The 19,049-nt window shown below is 40.8% G+C and overlaps 1 protein-coding gene across 1 annotated transcript in view; it reads left to right on the top strand.

The window, feature by feature from the left end:
- Positions 1-4,318: 4,318 nt before the first annotated feature.
- The window catches only part of CD96 (CD96 molecule), a 50,712-nt gene continuing 35,981 nt past the window's right edge, over positions 4,319-19,049 (top strand). Inside the window, exons 1-3 of the mRNA XM_030581960.1 lie at positions 4,319-4,488; positions 6,098-6,529; positions 17,312-17,424. Of these exons, the coding sequence (XP_030437820.1) occupies positions 4,422-4,488; positions 6,098-6,529; positions 17,312-17,424 (612 nt within the window). The 5' untranslated portion in view covers positions 4,319-4,421. The remainder of the gene's footprint in view (positions 4,489-6,097; positions 6,530-17,311; positions 17,425-19,049) is intronic.

The following is a 19,049-nucleotide window of genomic DNA, read 5'->3' as shown; positions in this document are numbered from 1 at the left end:
AAATCTACGTAAGAGAATTCTGAGGGTGCTTGAAAGTACAAATAGTTTGCATTCATAGAACACCTTTTTACATAAAGTGTCTGAATGCTTTACAGATTGAAATGCACATTATACAATCCAACCGCTATCGAAATGATCCCACCTATGTGGTGGAAAGCAGTGACTATTCATAAACATGGCAACGCTAAGTTTGAGGCAAAGATAGAAGAAAATTAGGAGACCCAAGTGGAACTGCAGAAGGAATTCAAAGAGGCAGAAAGTAATTTCCGTAGCTGGAATTTAGACAAGGCACTGGAGCTAACATCCCTATTCTTACAAAACAAAAGTTGGATCTTTAATGATTGACAGCTGTAGTATGTTTGTCTTAAATCTTCTCCAAAAGACTCTTCTGGGGAGTCCCCCTTATGCTGTGCTGCCCACATCCAAAAAAACCCACTATCTCAAGCCTTACTTACATTGGCTTTTTCTTAATCTTTAAACCTTGCACTACCAGCAGTGCAGCACAAAGACCTCTTGGTACTAATGTACACTAACATGCCACCATGTCTTCTAGAGCTGCTTTGAAGCAGTTATAGACCACATGGTGATAAATTCAAGGCTGCTGCACAGGGACACTTGCTATGTGTGGCTAGCACCCATGGAGTTGCATCTCCAATGGAGAAACTCATTGCTGACAATCTCCAACGTTCAGTCTACTGAGCCATCACCTCTGCAGAAATATTCTATTTCTCCTAGCCCAGGCTTATTTAGCTTTGTGAAAGCTTACAGGTTCTCACTATGGTATATGATATGGCAGAAAGCTCTCCTCCTGAGGAAAACAGTCCTTCTGTTAAAAGGTAGTGGTGGTTTTGGATGATTTTCATGCTCTCTGTTGATGACTATTACAAAGAAGTGTTGGGTGGTAGGGATACAGCTAGTAGGTGGAGACAAATTTTGTATCTCCCATATAATTGTAGATTACATTAGCAGTTGTTACCTTTTGATGTTGATCTGTCATTCCTATGGGTGAGCTGTTGTGTTCAGAGTAAGACCTGTGAAATCTGGAGGCAGGTTGGAGGGAAATGGCTTGCACATCAGCAAGCCACAATATGAATACTGAGTGACAACACTCAACCAACGAAACTCGATATAAAACCATAACATTGTCAGACCCCCTCACGTTGGAGGGGCAAACTTTGAGGTCAGGCCAAATGACCTACTGATTAAAAAAAATGCTGCTGAGTGACCTTTGTGTGGATGCCTCCTACAACACACTGCCCTTGTGCTGTCTTTTCAAATTGTGATGTATGTTTCTGAGATCAATAAAAACTGCTCATGTGAGGTTTTTCTGGCATGTCACACAAAAGCCTTTCCCCCAGTAGTTCAAAAGTTTGTTGCTGGGTACTGCTCAGCAGGGGCAGATAGAAGAACTCTATTCATGGATCCCTCTCAGAAGTTTGGAGTCAAGTTGATTTGTCTTGGACTCTTGTTTTTGCAGGTGGCTCAGACGTCAGCAATTTATCTATTGCCACTGTTCCCTGAGTTGGAAACCGGGGAGTGCGCATGTCAGAGAGCATTTTTGCTTCTCCCAAATGACTGCTGAAAACTATGGTTTGAATGTCTTGTTGACCACACAGCAGCTCATTGCTTCCGAGCATAGTCATGACATTTACTATGTAGGCAGCACAGCTGTCTTAAGGATGGGGTCAGGATTTAAAGTAACGAGAACAAGAGATGGCATTGGAGTTACAAGCAAAGATTTATCCCCCAGTGGCCTATGTTTAGGAATGAGGATGCCGGGTTCTGGCTCAGCTAGAGCACAATTTCACTGATCAGTAATAGGGTCAGGTATTGCCTTTGTGTGAGGGGTACTCACCCTGCTTCTATCTTGTTGTTTTGTTGTCGTTTTAGAAAAAGAAATCCAAGGATGAGCAGAAAAAAGGCTCAAAACCAATTTATTCTGTTTGAAAAACTATTACCAGTGCACTAAACTTCCTAAAAAACAGACCTTGAGCTGCATGTGAAAAGCAACTGTGTATAAAATAAGTAGTTGCCCACTGTAAGTGTGCAGCTCAGAGTTATTTTTGTGAAAATAGAGCCCTATTGTCATAAAATAAAGTGACACTGGTCCTCAGCAAATATTGAGTTATTCCCTAGGACCTATGTGCATGCAACTAGCATGTTGTCAATCTGACTCTGTGAATCTGCCCTGAAGACCACTAATTTTGGCTAAGACTGAAACTCAAGCTTTGAAGTCCAGTTTCAAGTTTGTTTTTACATTATAAAACAAGCAGGAAAAATACCAAAACTCTTTTTAAAGAACAGCAACGTGTATTAAAAAGAATGTCAACAATTAATCTAACACACAAGCAAAGGGGAAGAACAAAATTACTGGAGGAGAAACTGGTAGTGCTAGAATATTTTTTCTCTTTTCTCTTTTGAAATTTGTCCCTTTTATAAGGATACTGTACATGTCTTTACTGGAATGAAATTATCTAAAATTGATCTAGTTCAGTGATAGTCAGATCTCAGTGGTTCAGGAGCCAAATTAGTGATCAACATTACCCAAAAGAGCCACAGTAGCATGAATTCATTATTTCATTTACTATTTTATATATATTACAGCACATGGTATTAAAACACTGTGTCATTTTGTCCAGTGAGAAAATATCTAATATTCTCACCACTAAATGACTGGCCAAGTATTCTACAATTGGTTAATAACACAGTAAAAGCATCCTGACTGGTTAATATCTTAGATTGGTTAATAATTAATTCACAGTGTTTTAATACCATGTGCCTCAAAGAGCCATAGGAGACACATTAAAGAGCCACTTGCAGCTCCTAAGCCTCAATCTTAGTATCACTGATGTAGTTAAACGGGTACAAACCCTAATATAGATGTATTTAAACTGTTTGAACCTTGCTAAATTTGTATTTCTTTTCATTGGTAATTTACCAATTGGAAATAAATGATTTATACTCAAGGGTTATAACAGCAGTTTAAGTGCGCCTATGTTAGGGATTTGCACCAGTTTAAGTAGATTTAGTTAAACTGGTGGGGAACTTGTCTAGTATAGACAAAGCCCAGGTGTCCCCATCTGTAATAAAAGGCATGGACCTTATTGAAATGTGATTGATCAGATTGGGAAATGTGAATTAGTAGGGGCAGCAGTAAACAATAGGGATGCTGTGCAAGCTCCCAGAAACCCCAAACAATGTTGCAAGGAGGTGCTTCACCAGCAATAGTGCAAGCTCCGAGTGCAACAGCTGTAACTTTCTGCTAACAATGACAACACTGCAAACTCAGCCTGCATGTTTTTAAGTTGCATGGGGTTTACCATACTAATTAAACTTTCACCCACAATTTTGCAGTTTGTAATACTGTGGCAAATAAGTGAACAGGAAACAAGACAAAAACAAAACAATCAGTATAACTGGAAATACCCCAATGCACTAATTCTCTGACCAGTGAATGTAGCATGTAGGTTGTACACCAAACTACTCTGGAGGCACATGGGAAGGAAAAAACACAGAAGAATGGACAAACAGATTGATTCACCGATATTTTATGTAGTGCCACAGATGCATGTGGACCTTACCAAAACAAATAAACATGGAGTCCCTGCCATGAAGAGCTTTCTGAAGGACTGATTTTGCAAGCCCTTACGTACAGGAGTAATCTTTACAAATTAGAGTTGTCTCATTGATTTCAACTGTGTTAATAGCAGTAGTAACAGTAATGGTTTTAGCAACACAGATGCTGTTAGCTCACATAATGTTGAATAGAGTTTTTCCTGCTCTACACTGAGTCCAAACCGTGTTTCGCATCATGGCAATTAACATTATAGTACAGATGTGTTCATCAATAGTAAAATTTGCTTGCCTCAATTGGCCTGAGAGGTTGAATTAACTGTGTGAAGAAAGTTCCTGTCTGCTCATTGATGGGTTCTTAAAAATGTAGGAGTACGCTGCACAGCAAATAGTTACAATGCATCCCTGCTCTACACAGCTCATCATACGCACTTCTTAAACGTTAGGCTATTTTCAAGAAGTTTACATTTATCTTAGTAACTGTGTCAATTCTGGACTTCTGTATAGAGAATAAGACCCACGCACTGAGTTTTGGATGTGAGCTGTAGAATATATGTGGTTTTCAGTTTACTGTTTAGACAGCATTTTCACAGAGCATCTAGGGTTTGTAGTTTGAATAAATTAGGCATGATCTTTACAGAAAGGTTTTAAAAGATGAACTAATTTTACACCCCAGATGTGAAAACCTCAGTTTCCTGTTGACGTTGCTCTTCTCTGAAGCCACGCTGAAATGGTGTGTCTGGGTTGATCAGATGTGTTCGTGTAAAGTAGACTGCTTTGGCTTCCTTTACAAAGAACTTGCAGCAATCACTAAGACAACTATGAAAATGTTAATGTAGCACCAAGCGATGAAGATGGAGAAAAGGTGGCCTCCCTGTGCATTGTATTTGTTCATCCTAACACATCGTGTTGCTGGTAAGTAAATGTTTTATGGACTGAGCTTCTTTAATTTGGAAAAACCTGTTTTAAATTTCACATTAAGGCAAAAGTCAAACTGCTAACAGTGATATTGTGTTTCAAGGCAACTTTTTCATAGCTACAACAAAATACAGATAACTACTATTAAATGTTAACTAGATGTACTGACTAGCAAGTCAGCTTCTTCAAAGCTGTAAGCCATTTTCACAGTTTCTCTCATTGCAAAGAACTCACTCATTTTAGCAGAATGTATGTTTTAGAAATGAGAGCTTCCCTCCTAACTGTGTCCGTTTTTTAACTTCCTCTTCCTCTCCCCTCCGAAACGTGACCATTAATTGCAGAACCATGATACTGACTGCTTGGAAATCCTGGATTTTTTCCCATCTGTGCACTGTATTAAGGGCTTGCAACACAAGGTTGTCATGGGGGTATGTCTGTACAGGAGCTGGTAGGTATGATTTCCAGCACAGATGGACAGACACACACTAGCTCTGTTCAAGGTAGCTGACTGAGTACAGTCTCACCTGGACCTAGGGTGACCAGATGTCCCAATTTTATAGGGACAGTCCCAATTTTATAGGGACAGTCCCAATTTTGGGATCTTTTTCTTATATAGGCTCCTATTACCCCCCACACCCTGTTCCGCTTTTTCACACTTGCTGTTTGGTCACTCTACCTGGACTCCCGGCTATATACTTAGCCTGAGCTGCCACCTGCGCTGCTGTGGCCACATTGCTCTTAGCCTGCTAGATAAACCAGAGCTAGTATACATATGTCTACTCAAGCTGGGAATTGCATCTCCCAGTTCCTATGTAGACATGCCCCCAGAGCAAGGCATTTTGAATATTAGAATAAGACTTAAGAGAAGGGAGAGCTACTGTGCCTGTATCAGGCGAGCTTAATCAAAACCAGCCTTGTTAAAAATTAGAGCAGGGCCTGAAACTCATAACGCTTCATTTGTGCATCCTGACCTTTGGGGTACTTAAAACCCAGGGCTGAATGTGCGTATGAATGTTGTGGCTTGAGTCCAATTTCCAGTTCAAAAAATAAAGATTTTCCAGGTACTGCAAGATGTATCTGAGTATGTTTATCAATGACTGCATATAGATGGAGCAGGTCGAGAAATTACCTACTGCTGTAAGGGAAACTGATGATGATAAAAATGAAAAAGGCAGAATGCAATTGCACAAAATAGAATTAGCAAGCAGGATTGATTACTTCTTGGTTCTTGCAAAGAGAGCTGTGGAATAAGCAGTCCTGGATTCTGCTTTACATATCACTCGAAAGATCTCCACCTACAAGCTCCCCTTTCTCTTTGAGTAGTATGATGTAGTAGCACTCCCCATCCTGTACAAGCTACTTGAGCCACTGCTTATTTTTTTCTCCAGTTCCTTTTCTGGAATCTGTACTAATGATTTACTATTTCCATCAATTGCTGAATCTTCTCCCTGTACTTAATATTACAGTACTGTATTTTAGGCCCCAGCTTATTATTATATAGGTGTCTCTCTCTAGTGAAGGTACTAAACACTGTTGAGAAGAAAATTTAAAGGGGAGTTGTTTATAAGCATTGCTTGACTTGATAATTTTTCTGTTTCTTTTTAAGGCCAGCTTGAAGGCACCATTATAAACACAGAAGCAGTCCGTGCTTTCCCTGGAAGTGATGTGACTCTGGAATGCAGCATCCTGAGCGCAGATTGGATCCATCTGACACAAACACAATGGTCAAAGATCGATGATACACCACCCAGTAGAATAGCTGTATATAACCCTATATATGGCATTACGTATTTACCTTTTTCTAAGACTTCTTATAACTATTCAGTGGCTTTCAGTAAGACTCCCCGCCAGTGCTGGGTAGATGTTAACAAGACTTGGAGTGCCCATGATGCTGGAGCAAACCAGGTGAAATGCCAACGGTGGAGTCTACATTTGCGTAATGTTAGTCTCTCACTCAGTGGGCAGTATGAGTGTAGCTTTGCTACCTACCCATATGGGACAAAGGCTGCAGAAATTAATCTTGCTATCAAGGCAGAAGGTAAGTGATATTAAAATACCTATTGCATTTTGGGAACACTTGAGGGAAAAAACAGAACAAGTAAATGTTGTGAATATTTTTGTCTCGCTACATTCAATTTGCTCTGTAATTCCAGATGTGCACTTGTATTATACTGCTGCTGCTTAGACAGGTTGCTATCTCTGGTTTAGCTGTTGTCTGAGAGCCTGGTATGCCTTGCCTTTCCGTATGTAAACAGTGCCTGGTGACAAGCATAGCACAATTTAACTTATGGGCAGGAATATTGGAGCAGGTTGATGGAAGGAACCAGGTGAGTAGCAGGGAGGAGGGATGATGTGCGGTCATTAGGAACAATGATGATATACTGGACAGAGAATGGTAATTGGGAAATGGGCTGGACCATGCAGCATCCTAGGGATGGAGGACACTTGTCTTCCAAACATACTATACTCTGTGTGTGTTGAAATTATTAGTAAAGAGACTGATCAACAGAGGGGCTGAACATCCTCAATTCCTATAGACTGATGTGTGTAGTGTTAACGCTGGGTGTTTTTGAAAACCAGGCTGCAATGTCTACAGGTAGCTAATTTCCTCAGTTTAAGGGTAGATTTGGGAAATGGGAATTCAAACATTTTCTGAGCCAGCTCTTAAACTTGCACTATGCTTCCTAGAAACAGCTAATAAATAAATTGTTCTTGTTGACCACTGCTTTATTGAAGGTCAGTAGGTTTGGTATGTAGAGGTTTCAGTTTTGATTTGGATGAATTCATACCAGTCCTGAGTTTGAACTAGCTCAAAAACTAAAGTCTGCTGAACTTGCCAAGTTTGATCTCTGAGCCATATGAGGTTAATGAGTTCCACCTGATTTCCACCCAGAATCATGAATATGATGCTTAGGAAACTTGGTCCAGTTTGCTGGAAGGTTAGAGAACATGACTCAAATTTTTGATTTGAATGAAAATCAGAAATCACATTAGTTTTGCCTGGTTTCAGATAACATGAAAAAAGTGAAGAAATGTGCTATTTTTATTTTAGGAAGGAATTTAGTTGTTCACATCAGCTGAGTTTTCTTGATTGCTTAAAAAACAACTGAAATACGTGATTTCGAGTATTTAACAAACTACAGGAATGAAACAGGGAAAATGATGGTGAGGACTCTGATTTGCCATTGCCTGGGCACTGTCAAGGTATTTTCCCCCCAGTTTGAACTTTAGCGTCCAAAAGTGGGGACCTGCATGGACACTTCTAAGCTTAATTCCTAGCTTAGATCTGGTAACGCTGCCACCAGCCAAAATATAGTATTTGGCACACTTTCTGTTCCCCCAAAACCTTCCCTGGGGAACCCAAGACCCAAACCTTTTGGGTCTTAAAACCAGAAGAAATAACCATCCCTCCTCCTTTCCCCCTTCCAGACTTTCCCCTCCCTGGGCTACCCTGACACCCTGAGAGGCTCCACTGATCCAAATTCCTTGGATCTTAAAACAGAGAGGAATTAACCTTCCCCCTCTCCTTTCCCCCCACCAATCCCTGGTGAGTTCAGACCCAATCCCCTTGGCTCTTAAACAAGGGGAAAAAAATCAATCAGGTTCTTAAAAAAGAAAGCTTTAATTAAAGAAAGAAAAAAGTAAGAATTATCTCTGTAAAATCAGGATGGAAAATGTTTACAGGGTATTCAGCTCATATAGACTAGAGGGACTTCCCCTCGCCCACCAGCCTGAGATTCAAGTTACAGCAAACAGAGGTAAAAAATCCTTCCAGCAAAATACACATTCACAAGTTTAAAAAAAACCATAAGACTAATCCGCCTTTTCTAGCTAGTACTTACTATTTTGAACATAAGAGACTGTTTCAGAAAGATTGGAGAAACTGGGGGTGCACGTCTAGTCCCTCTTAGCCCCAAGAGCAAACAATGAACAAAACAGACAGCACAAACAAGACTTCCCTCCACCAAGATTTGAAAGTATCATGTCCCCCCATTGGTCCTCTGGTCAGGTTTACTGAGCTTCTTAACCCTTTACAGGTAAGAGAGACATTAACCCTTAACCATCTGTTTATGACAAGCCCCCCAAATCTCAGATAGTGTGGAACCATACTGGCTGTGATTTTTTCCTAGAACTTTAGAATAAACAGATTAATAAAACACATGCACCTTTACATATACTAATAATTATGTAAACTACAAGATTTTCCGCATTTTAAGGACAATTTCTAACCAGTTGATTCTGGGAAACTTTCACGAGAGAGTGCATCAGCTACTTTGTTAGAAGCTCCTGAAATGTGTTGAATTTCAAAATCAAAATCTTGGAGAGCTAAACTCCATTGAAGAAGTTTTTTGTTGTTTCCCTTGGCAGTATGAAGCCATTTCAGTGCAGCATGGTCGGTTTGTAACTGGAAAAGCCATCCCCAAACGTATGGGCATAGCTTTTCCAGAGCATACACAATGGCGTAGCATTCTTTTTCACTGATTGACCAGTGGCTTTCCCTCTCCAACAGTTTCTTGCTGAGAAACATGACAGGATGGAAGTTTTGATCTGGTCCTTCCTGTATTAAAACTGCTCCCACACCATGCTCAGATGCATCCGTGGTTCTAGGAATGGCTTGTCAAAGTCTGGGGCCCTTAGCACAGGGTCAGACATAAGTGTCGCCTTAAGCTGGGTAAAGGCCTTCTGACACTCATCAGTCCAGTTAACTGCATTCGGCTGGGTCTTTTTGGTCAGGTCTGTTAGTAGGGCAGCGATTTGGCTGTAGTGTGGTATGAATCACCTGTAATACCCAGCCAAGCCTAAGAAGGATTGGACCTGTTTCTTTGACCTTGAGACAGGCCACTTTTGGATAGCATCCAACTTGGCCTGTAGGGAGTTTATGGTTCCTTGACCCACCTGGTGTCTCAGGTAAGTCACTCTGTTTTGGCCTGATTGACAGTTTTTAGCCTTAACAGTTAGTCCTGCCTGCCTGATGAGCTCAAAGACTTTTTCCAGGTGTTTTAGGTGTTTGGGTCATGAATCCGAAAAAATGGCCACATCATCGAGGTAGGCAACTGCATATTCTCCCAGTACTGCTAGGAGACTATTTACAAGTCTTTGGAAGCTGGTGGGTTCATTTTGCAGCCCAAAAGGAAGCACATTAAATTCATACACCCCTGCATGGGTGATGAAGGCTGACCTTTCTTTGGCGGGTTCATCTAGCGGTACTTGCCAGTACCCCTTGGTTAAGTCTATTGTAGAGATGAACTGGGCACATCCCAATTTCTCTAATAGCTCATCGGTGCGTGGCATCGGATAGTTGTCGGGATGAGTTACAGCATTTAGCTTACGGTAGTCCACGCAAAAGCGTATTTCCCTATCTGGTTTGGGTACCAGAACCACTGGAGATGCCCATGCACTGGTAGAGGACCGGATTATACCCACCTGTAGCATGTTTTGGATCTCTCGTTTTATAGCAGCTTGGGCATTAGGAGACACCGGGTAGGGTGGGGTTCTAATTGGGTGACCATTACCTGTGTCAATGGAGTGGTATGCCCGTTCAGTCCGTCCTGGGGTGGCTGCAAACAATGGGGTGAATCTAGTGCACAGCTTCTTGATCTGTTGCCGCTGCAAACATTCCAAGGTTGTGGAGAGGGTCACCTCTTTCAAGCCATCGTCACTTTTTCCTTTGTAGTAGACACCTTCAGGCCACTCAGCTTCATTTTCTCCCTGGGCTGTAAACTGACAAACCTTTAAGTCTTTGGGAAAAAAAGGCTTGAGAGAATTAACATGGTACACTTTAGGCTTTAGGGAGGAGGTGGGAAATGCTATGAGATAGTTAACAGCTCCCAGGCGCTCTTGGACCGTGAATGGCCCTTCCCATGATGCTTCCATGTTATGGGCCTGTTGCACCTTCAAGACGATAACCTGGCCTCCTACCTTGAAGGAACGCTCTCTGGTATATCTATCATACCAGGCCTTTTGCTCTTTCTGAGCATCCCTTAGGTTTTCTTTAGCAAGAGCTAAAGAGTGTCGGAGGGTGCTTGTAGGTTGCTTACAAAGTCTAGAATGTTAGTTCCTGGAGAAGGCGTAAACCCCTCCCATTGCTGCTTTACCAGCTGTAATGGCCCCTTAACCTCGTGGCCATACACAAGTTCAAATGGGAAAAACCCTAAACTGGGATGTGGTACAGCCCTGTAGGCAAAAAGCAACTGCTGCAACACAAGGTCCCAATCATTGGAGTGTTCATTTCCGAATTAATGTATCATGGTCCCCAAAGTTCCATTAAACCTCTCCACCAGGCCATTGGTTTGATGGTGGTAAGGGGTGGCAACCAAGTGATTCACCCCATGAGCTTCCCACAGATCTTTCATGGTCCCTGCCAGGAAATTAGTTCCTGAATCTGTAAGGATGTCGGAGGGCCAGACTACCCTGGCAAAAATGTCAGTTAGGGCATGGCACACAGTTTTAGCTCTGGTGTTGCTTAGAGCTACTGCTTCCGGCCATCGGGTAGCAAAGTCCACGTAAGTCAGTACGTACTGCATTCCTCTGGGGTTCTTTTTTGGGAAAGGACTCAGAATATCCACAGCTACTCGCTGAAATGGGACCTCAATTATGGGGAGTGGCTGGAGAGGGGCTTTGACTTGGTCTTGGGGCTTTCCCACTCTTTGGCACACCTCACAAGGCCGGACATAATTAGCAACGTCCTTGCCATCCCCTCCCAGTGGAAGGACTTCCCCAACCTGTCTTTGGTTCTGTTCACCCCAGAATGGCCACTGGGATGATCATGGGCTAAGCTTAAGAGCTTTCCCCGGTACTTAGTTGGAACTACTAATTGTTTTTGAGGATGCCAGTCTTCCAGAAAAAGTCTCCTTGTATAAAAGTCCTTGTTCTACAACAAACCGGGATCGGTTAGAAGAGCTGAGAGGCGGTGGGGTGCTCCGTGCCGCCGCCCAAGCTTTCTGAAGGCTGTCATCTGCTTCCTGCTCAGTCTGGAACTGTTCCCTTGAGGCTGGAGACACCAGTTCCTCCTTAGACTGTGGACTTGGGCTTGGTCCCTCTGGAAGCGATGTAGGTGATGGGGTTGTTTTTGTGGCTGGTGAACTGCTCTCCGCTGGTGCACTAGATGGTATTTCAGGCTCTGGATGAGCCTCTTGGGTAAAGTTGTCTGCTGCTTCTGTCAGTTCAGGCCCGCTGGCACCCTCTGGCATTGGAGTTGGAGATGGGTTTGCAAGCACTGGCATCAGTGCTGGCAACGGTTCTGGTGCAGGTTGCTTTTCCAGTTCCAGTTCTGGGACTGGATGCACTGTGACTGCTGCAGTCGTTGGCAGGGGATCCGGGTCCACCACCTCTGTCTGGGTCTCTGGTAACACAGGCGGGGCCCTTGTGGACGATTCAGGAACAGGGATGGGTCTGGAAACTTGCCTGGCTTGGCTGCGTGTAACCATTCCCACCCTCTTGGCCCGCTTTACCTGGTTGGCCAAGTCTTCCCCCAGAGCGAACAACGAACAAAACAAACAGTACAAACAAAGACTTCCCTCCACCAATATTTGAAAGTATCTTGTCCCCCCATTGGTCCTCTGGTCAGGTATCAGCCAGGTTTATTGAGCTGCTTAACCCTTTACAGGTAAGAGAGACAATTACCATCTGTTTATGACAGGTGCTATGTATCTTGTTGTACTTGTTCTCCTGTGTACTGCATTCATGTGCATGCAGACTTTGAGGAGTGTTTGAAGGGTATAGGAAAGGTAAAAGATAGTGACATGTTTGTCCTTGAGTAGGATAGAAAAGAGGAGCAAAACAGAATGGCAGCTGCTGCATTAAGGGTCACCTACCTGCCCCAAGGGCAAATACTGTTGACTCAGTGGCTTTAGAATTTGGCTGTAAGTTAGATCTTTTACCAAAAAAGCACATATGTTGGGATGTGCAAACTGAAACTGAGTCTCTTCAGGTTGGAGTTGTTGCTATGACTAATAAGTAGAATGTGGCTTTGAGTAGCTCACATTTGTTTTTAAGTTTCATGGACTAACATCTAGGCTGACCAGTTTCAGGAAACCCATCTGCGTGGGCTTGCTGAAACAAACGAGGACAAACTATCGCTTTGGATCAAAAATATGAATAGTAGGGTTGAAATGGCAAATGTTGGTTCATTGACAAGATTCCATCTTAACTCATGGATGCAGGAGATTCCTTGGAGTTACTGCATAGTCTCCTCTTTGGGGATCTTCTTGCCATTTGACTAACAGCAAAAGGCAGATCAAATAAACTAGGGAAGAGAATCGAGACTATAAAGAATGTTAATAATGAATGAGTAAAACTTAGAGAGGTTATAAACCCACCAGCCACTGTGAAAAGGACTGCACCAGCACTCTGTGCTATAGCCAAGGTGCACTTCTGACACCCCTGTGGGATAGAAAGTTCTACTTCCATGCCATGGCTATGGTACATTGTTAGAGTGTGGAGAGTACTGGGTGGAGGAAATGAAGGGAAAAGCTAGATGAGCATTTGACTAAAAGTTTATTCATTGTGCTGGGTTTTCTCTCTCCTCCTTAAAGAAATTAAGCCTTTCTCCTTACTGATGCAGACCTGCCCAGCATCAGCATTAACATCTACATGGGTTGAAATGAGGACAACAATTGTTTACGTTCTGTGAGTTTCAAGCTGGCTTTTTGGAGAAACGGCACAAACCAGCAAGGTGTGCTCTGCCCCCTACTAGAGCAAACCAAACATATTACTACATTTATCAGTATGCCTATTGCCAATGTATATTTTAAGGGAGATAAAAATGGTGAATGGTGATCACATAGGACCATAGCAGACAGTTTGTTACTAGAGAACTGAATCAAAGAACTGCAGGGAAAATACAACTGTTGACACAGGATTGTGAGAATGCAGAGAGGTAGTCTTCAAAAATACCTCCTGTGCCAAGAATTCATGTTTTAAATAGCTCTCCTGTTTGTCTATTGACCTTACTTAAACCTCACTGTCTGTAGCCTGCTGCATGACCTGTAACTTATCTGCTGACTCCCCCAGACAGTTTAATTTCTCAAGTACATAGTACAGCAAAAGATTCACTCCATTTCCCCTTTCTGGACTATCATGAAAAGCTGATCAGTGCCCTTTTGTAATGCAGCGATAGTGACATTTACCTTTTTGAGTGGTCCTTCCCCCATTGAAATACATACAACAGCTTCCTCTTTTGAGCTTCCTGCAGAACATTCTGAGGGCTGCAAATCAGTGCTTTCATGACATGGGCTGCTCACTGGCTCCTCGCCAGCTGTAGCACAGCACTTCACATCCAGATGTGAGAGTTGTCATTGCAGACAACTGTCAGACACAGAGAGCCCACGTAGACTAAGAACCTGTGACTGAGGAAAAACAAAAACCAAGTCGAGCACACTGTCATGTGAGCTAGACGTACCTTTGATGAATCTACTAGTGGAATCTAGTTCCAGAGCTGAAGAGCTTCTAGTCAGCGTGCACTATTGACTTCCCATAGGAAAGGCAGAAGGCCGCATTTTGTACTAGCTAACACTTCCAGGTGGCCTTCAAAGACATTGCTAAGTAGACTGTATATCATTCATCAGCCTGGAGGTGACAAGGGCATGGATAAATGGGCAAAATCCTTACTAGAATGAAGAACTGCAAGCCCCGTGATTAGCCATAAAAAGTCAGTGGGCTTTTGCTGTCACCTGAGAAAAGTAACAGAACAGATAAGATTTAGTAATGATGTACCTATGTATAGGAAAGCAGGCTTATCCCTATCATTTCTACAGTATGCTTTTTCCTGTCTACCAGCATCACCTTTGTATTGCCTGGATTGATCCTAAACTAGTTGGGTTTCATCCAGGCTCTGGAAATGCAAAGATAACAGAATCTAGGAAGAGCAATAGAATTGACAGTAGTCCGTTCACTGATACTGCAAACTGAAATATGTCAGTCCCCTCTATTGGCCCCTGAAACATGGGGAACAGGAGACAAAACAGCCTGGTGACCTTGCACTGCAGAGCCTCAGGAAGGATAAGCAGTGAATCTTCAGAACTTTCTCAGAAGCAAATGGAGTTAACCTTCATCAATCCCATCCACCTCACTGGGTCCTGCAGACAATTCAGCAGCACCACTACAGGAATCATATCCAAGGACACTGAGGGAACTGATGAAACCAGCATGGGTGTCTGACCTCCATATAGCAGAGCATATTTGTTTTTAGTTAGCTAGTTATATAATTGCTCTACCCTTTAATGCGTGTATTTCAGCCTTGAAGTGCGGACCTTGGTTATTACTAGGGCTGTCGATTAATAGCAGTTAACTTAGTTAAAGAAATGAATTTCAGTTAAAAAAATTAATTGAGATTAATCACATTTTTAGTCACAATGTTAAACAATAGAATACCAATTGAAATTTATTAAATATTGTGGATGTTTTTCTACATTTTCAAATATATTTATTTCAGTTACAACACAGAATACAAAGTGTACACTGCTCACTTTATATTATTTTTATTACAAATATTTGCACTGTAAAAATAATAAAAGAAATAGTATTTTTCAATTCACCTCATACAAGTACTTTACTATGAAAGTGCAACTTAAAAATGTAGGTATTTTGTTACATAACTGCACTCAAAAATCAAAACAATGTAGGTTCTAAAGTTTTACAAGTCCACTCAGTCCTAATTCTTATTCAGCCAATTGCTAAGACAAACAAGTTTGTTTACATTTACAGGGGATAATGCTGTCCTCTTCTTATTTACAATGTCACATGAAAGTGAGAACAGGCATTTGCATGGCTTTTTTGTAAACCGGCATTGCCAGGTATTTATGTGTCAGATATGCTAAACATTCATATGCCCCTTCATGTTTCAGCCACCATTCCAGAAGGCATGCTTCTATGCTGATGATGATCATTTAAAAAAAAATTGTGTTAATTAAATTTGTGACTGAATGCCTTGGGGGAGAATTGTATGTCTCCTTCTCTGTTTTACTCACATTTGGCCACATATTTCATGTTATTGAAATCTCAGATGATGACCCAGCACATGTTCCTTTTAAAAACACTTTCACTGTATATTTGACAAAATGCAAAGAAGGTACCAATGTGAGAGTTCTAAAGATAGCTACAGCACTCAACCGAAGGTTTAAGAATCTTGTGCATCTTCCAAAATCTGAGAGGGAGGAAGTGTGGAGCATGCTTTCAGAAGTCTTAAAAGAGCAACATTCTGATAAAGAAATGATGGAGCCGAACCACCAAAAAAGGAAAATCAACCTTCTGCTGGTGACATCTGACTCAGATGATGAAAATGAACATGCATCAGTCCATACTGCTGTAGATTGTTATCAAACAGAACCTGTCATCGCATGGATGCATGTCCTCTGGAATGGTGGTTGAAGCATGAAGGCACATATGAATCTTGAGCGCATCTGGTGATGTCGACTATAACAGTGCCATGCAAACACATGTTGTCACTTTCAGGTGACATTGTAAATAAGAAGCTGGCAGCATTATTTCTTGAAAATGTAAACAATCTTGTTTGTCTCAGTGATTGGCTAAATAAGTAGTAGGACTGAGTGGACTTGTAGGCTCTAAAGTTTCACATTGTTTTATTTTTGAGTGCAGTTTTTTTGTACGTAATTCTACATTTTTAAATTGCACTTTCACAATAAAGAGATTGCACTACAGTACTTGTATTAGGAGAACTGAAAAAAAACTATTTATTTTGGTTTTTACTGTGCAAATATTTGTAGTCAAAATACTCTTAACACTCGATCCTTTTTCTACCATTGATTCTTTCTTTTTAATACAATCATGCTGTTTTTTCCCCTTCCTATAGCAGCTTTGCCCAGGAAAGTTTTGCTTAGTAATCATACAACAAATTTTAGATATGGATGCATAAGAGTAAAGTGAGCACTGTACACTTTGTATTATGTGTGATAATTGAAATCAATATACTTGAAAATGTAGAAATCATCCAAAAATTTAAATATATGGTGTTCTATTATTCTTTAAAAGTGCGATTAATTGCAATTAAATTTTTTAATTGCTTGACAGCCCTAGTTATTACTATTTCAAGTGTACTGTTGTTATGGGAGAAGGAATATGTGCTCAGACTATTGCAGCCATATTTAAATTTTGTTGTATGATTACTAAGCAAAACTTTCCTGGGCAAAGCTGCTATAGGAAGGGGAAAAAACAGCATGATTGTATTAAAAAGAAAGAATCAATGGTAGAAAAAGGATTGAGTGTTAAGAGTTCTGTGCTTCATTTCCAGCTGTGCCACTGTCAATGTGACCTGGATCAGCTCGGTTAATACCTCTGTCTCTTTCCTCATTCATAAAATAAGGAGTATATTTAACTCACATGAGATGATGCAAGGCTTACTCAATGTTTGTAAAGCTCCTTGAGATCCTCAGATGAAAAGTACAAAAGATGGAAAAATTAATGTTAAGGTTTATTCCAGTAGAAGAAATTAGATGTTTCAGACTCTTATGTGTCTCAAATGGAAGGAACAAACTCTGTTTTTTCCTCCTTTCCAAGTTTTCCTTCTGAGAGTAACTCTTGATTATGCAACTAGCAGAATTTCTTTTGCAAGTACTCCATTACAATATTCCTGTTAAACTCAATGGTACTTTCAGGCATAGCGTTGCTTGCAGAATTGGGACTGCGGTTTTCAGTTAGCAAATAAGCGTGTAAAAGATTATTGTGCTTTTGGAAGTATTTTAACTGAATTTTTAAACAATCAACAGCATAGGAACAGCAGAGCAATGCATGTTTTGTTTTAAAGCACATTACATATTGTGCTAATAATTTTCTTTATTCTTGTTTTTTGTTACAATTATAAAAGATGAGAAGCACTATAGGTTCGTGGAAATGCTATTAAATGAAACATTGGAAATTCCATGCCTTGAGAACATGACTTCTGTAAATTTGTCCAAGTACCCTTTGAAATGGCTAATGGTAAGTGTAACTACCCTCCATTATTGGTTAAACAGTAAGGAAAAAACATAGCGAATAGAAATGTTATACTTTGCACAAGGGAGTGCAAACAGTTAAAGTGAAGGTTTGTTAGACAAAAGTTATAAATAATATCAGTACCTGAGTAAACATCAGACTGTGACAACAGGGAGGAAAAGCTAGAAATGCAATGTCTCCACAGTTGACAAGCAGCATACATATCACCGGAAACAGTGTGTTAGAGAACAAAGGAAAAACATTGCTATGGTGATTTAATTTTTCACAAAATAATTGAAACCAAAAAGAGTGTTGGAAAGGATAGAGAAATTGGTAAATTGAATAACCAAAATAAAAAAAAACCCAGCCCTCTGCATCATTTTTTTTAAAGTTGTTAAATTCTTGCTTTGTTGGCGCACTACCAAATGTTCAACATCATGCAGGGTTATCTCACAATGTACTGAGCTGCTCCTGGTTGTTTGATAAGTAATGTGTATGGTGATTTCAGAAACAGAAAGTGAGGCTACATATAGATATTTTTGCTCGCTGCTATCTTTCAGTTTAAGAATGAGAAGAACAAAAGAGCTCTCAAACACAGTTGCCTAGACATGTGAAATCACATACAAAACAAGTTTAGAAGCTCTTGGCTTGGAGTTGAACAAGTTATTTTATGCACTGCATGTTACTTTTTGCCAGAATCTTTGTATTTTTTCCAACTTTCTCTTGTAAGATTACTTTCAGTAGTTCAGAGATGAAGATGGGCAAACTATGTCCTTGGAACTGCTCATTAATTTCTGTACCTTGTTTGTTTTTTTGGGGGGTTTATATCTGTTGGCATCTGTTACTCTTGAAAAGCTCTAATTGATAGTGTCTTTGTTAATCTGACCTTCAAATATAAGCATAAGTTTTATTTTCTCCAGTGGCTCTATCTCCTTAGGCTATCAGTTTGGATCACCTCTTCTTTGTACTATATTTATCCTAAACTTAGAAATTTTGTAGGGCAAGTCTTCACATTGAATTACCATCACCAAATATAAATTAGCACAAACTATAAATTGGGGAAAAAAAGCAAAGGTTCTGCGTTTCAGAATGTGCAAGTATACAGCACATGTTGAGATTGTGTGTGTGTAGAAGTGCACAGAGAAAGGGAATCAATCATAACTGTAGGCATTGCTACTAGCTCCGGCACACAGGAGTCAAAAGATGATGATGAAGTTCGGCTTTTCAATTAGTTTGGTGCAACTAGAAATAAAAAAAAAATCAAAAGATTAAGAGAAGTCTCTAATTTTTCTCTAATCTTAAATGTGCTACAGTTGCCCAACACTGTGTGGAAGAGTAGCTGTAGGTGGGAAGGACACAGTGGTTCATGTCTAAGCCACAGGAATACAATTCAGGAGACTTGATCATAATCTCGTCAACCAGCTACTCTGTGTCTATTTCCTCCATATGTAAAATGGAGATCATGACCATTTTTGTGATGGGCTCTGAGATCCAGGAATTGAAAAGGCTATAAAGAGTGCCAAGCTTAAATGTTGCAACCCTAGAATGATCCCTCAGGCTTTGATTCAAAGAAGGTGCGAAGGAAATGGTTGTGATGGAGGGAGGGAGGAGTTAGTGACTGGAAGAAACAT

The sequence above is a fragment of the Gopherus evgoodei genome, chromosome 1 (assembly GCF_007399415.2).
Source record: "Gopherus evgoodei ecotype Sinaloan lineage chromosome 1, rGopEvg1_v1.p, whole genome shotgun sequence".
Taxonomy (NCBI): Eukaryota; Metazoa; Chordata; order Testudines; family Testudinidae; genus Gopherus; species Gopherus evgoodei.
The sequence above is the reverse complement of the archived record's forward strand: the minus strand, read 5'-3'. Positions and strand labels throughout refer to the sequence as shown.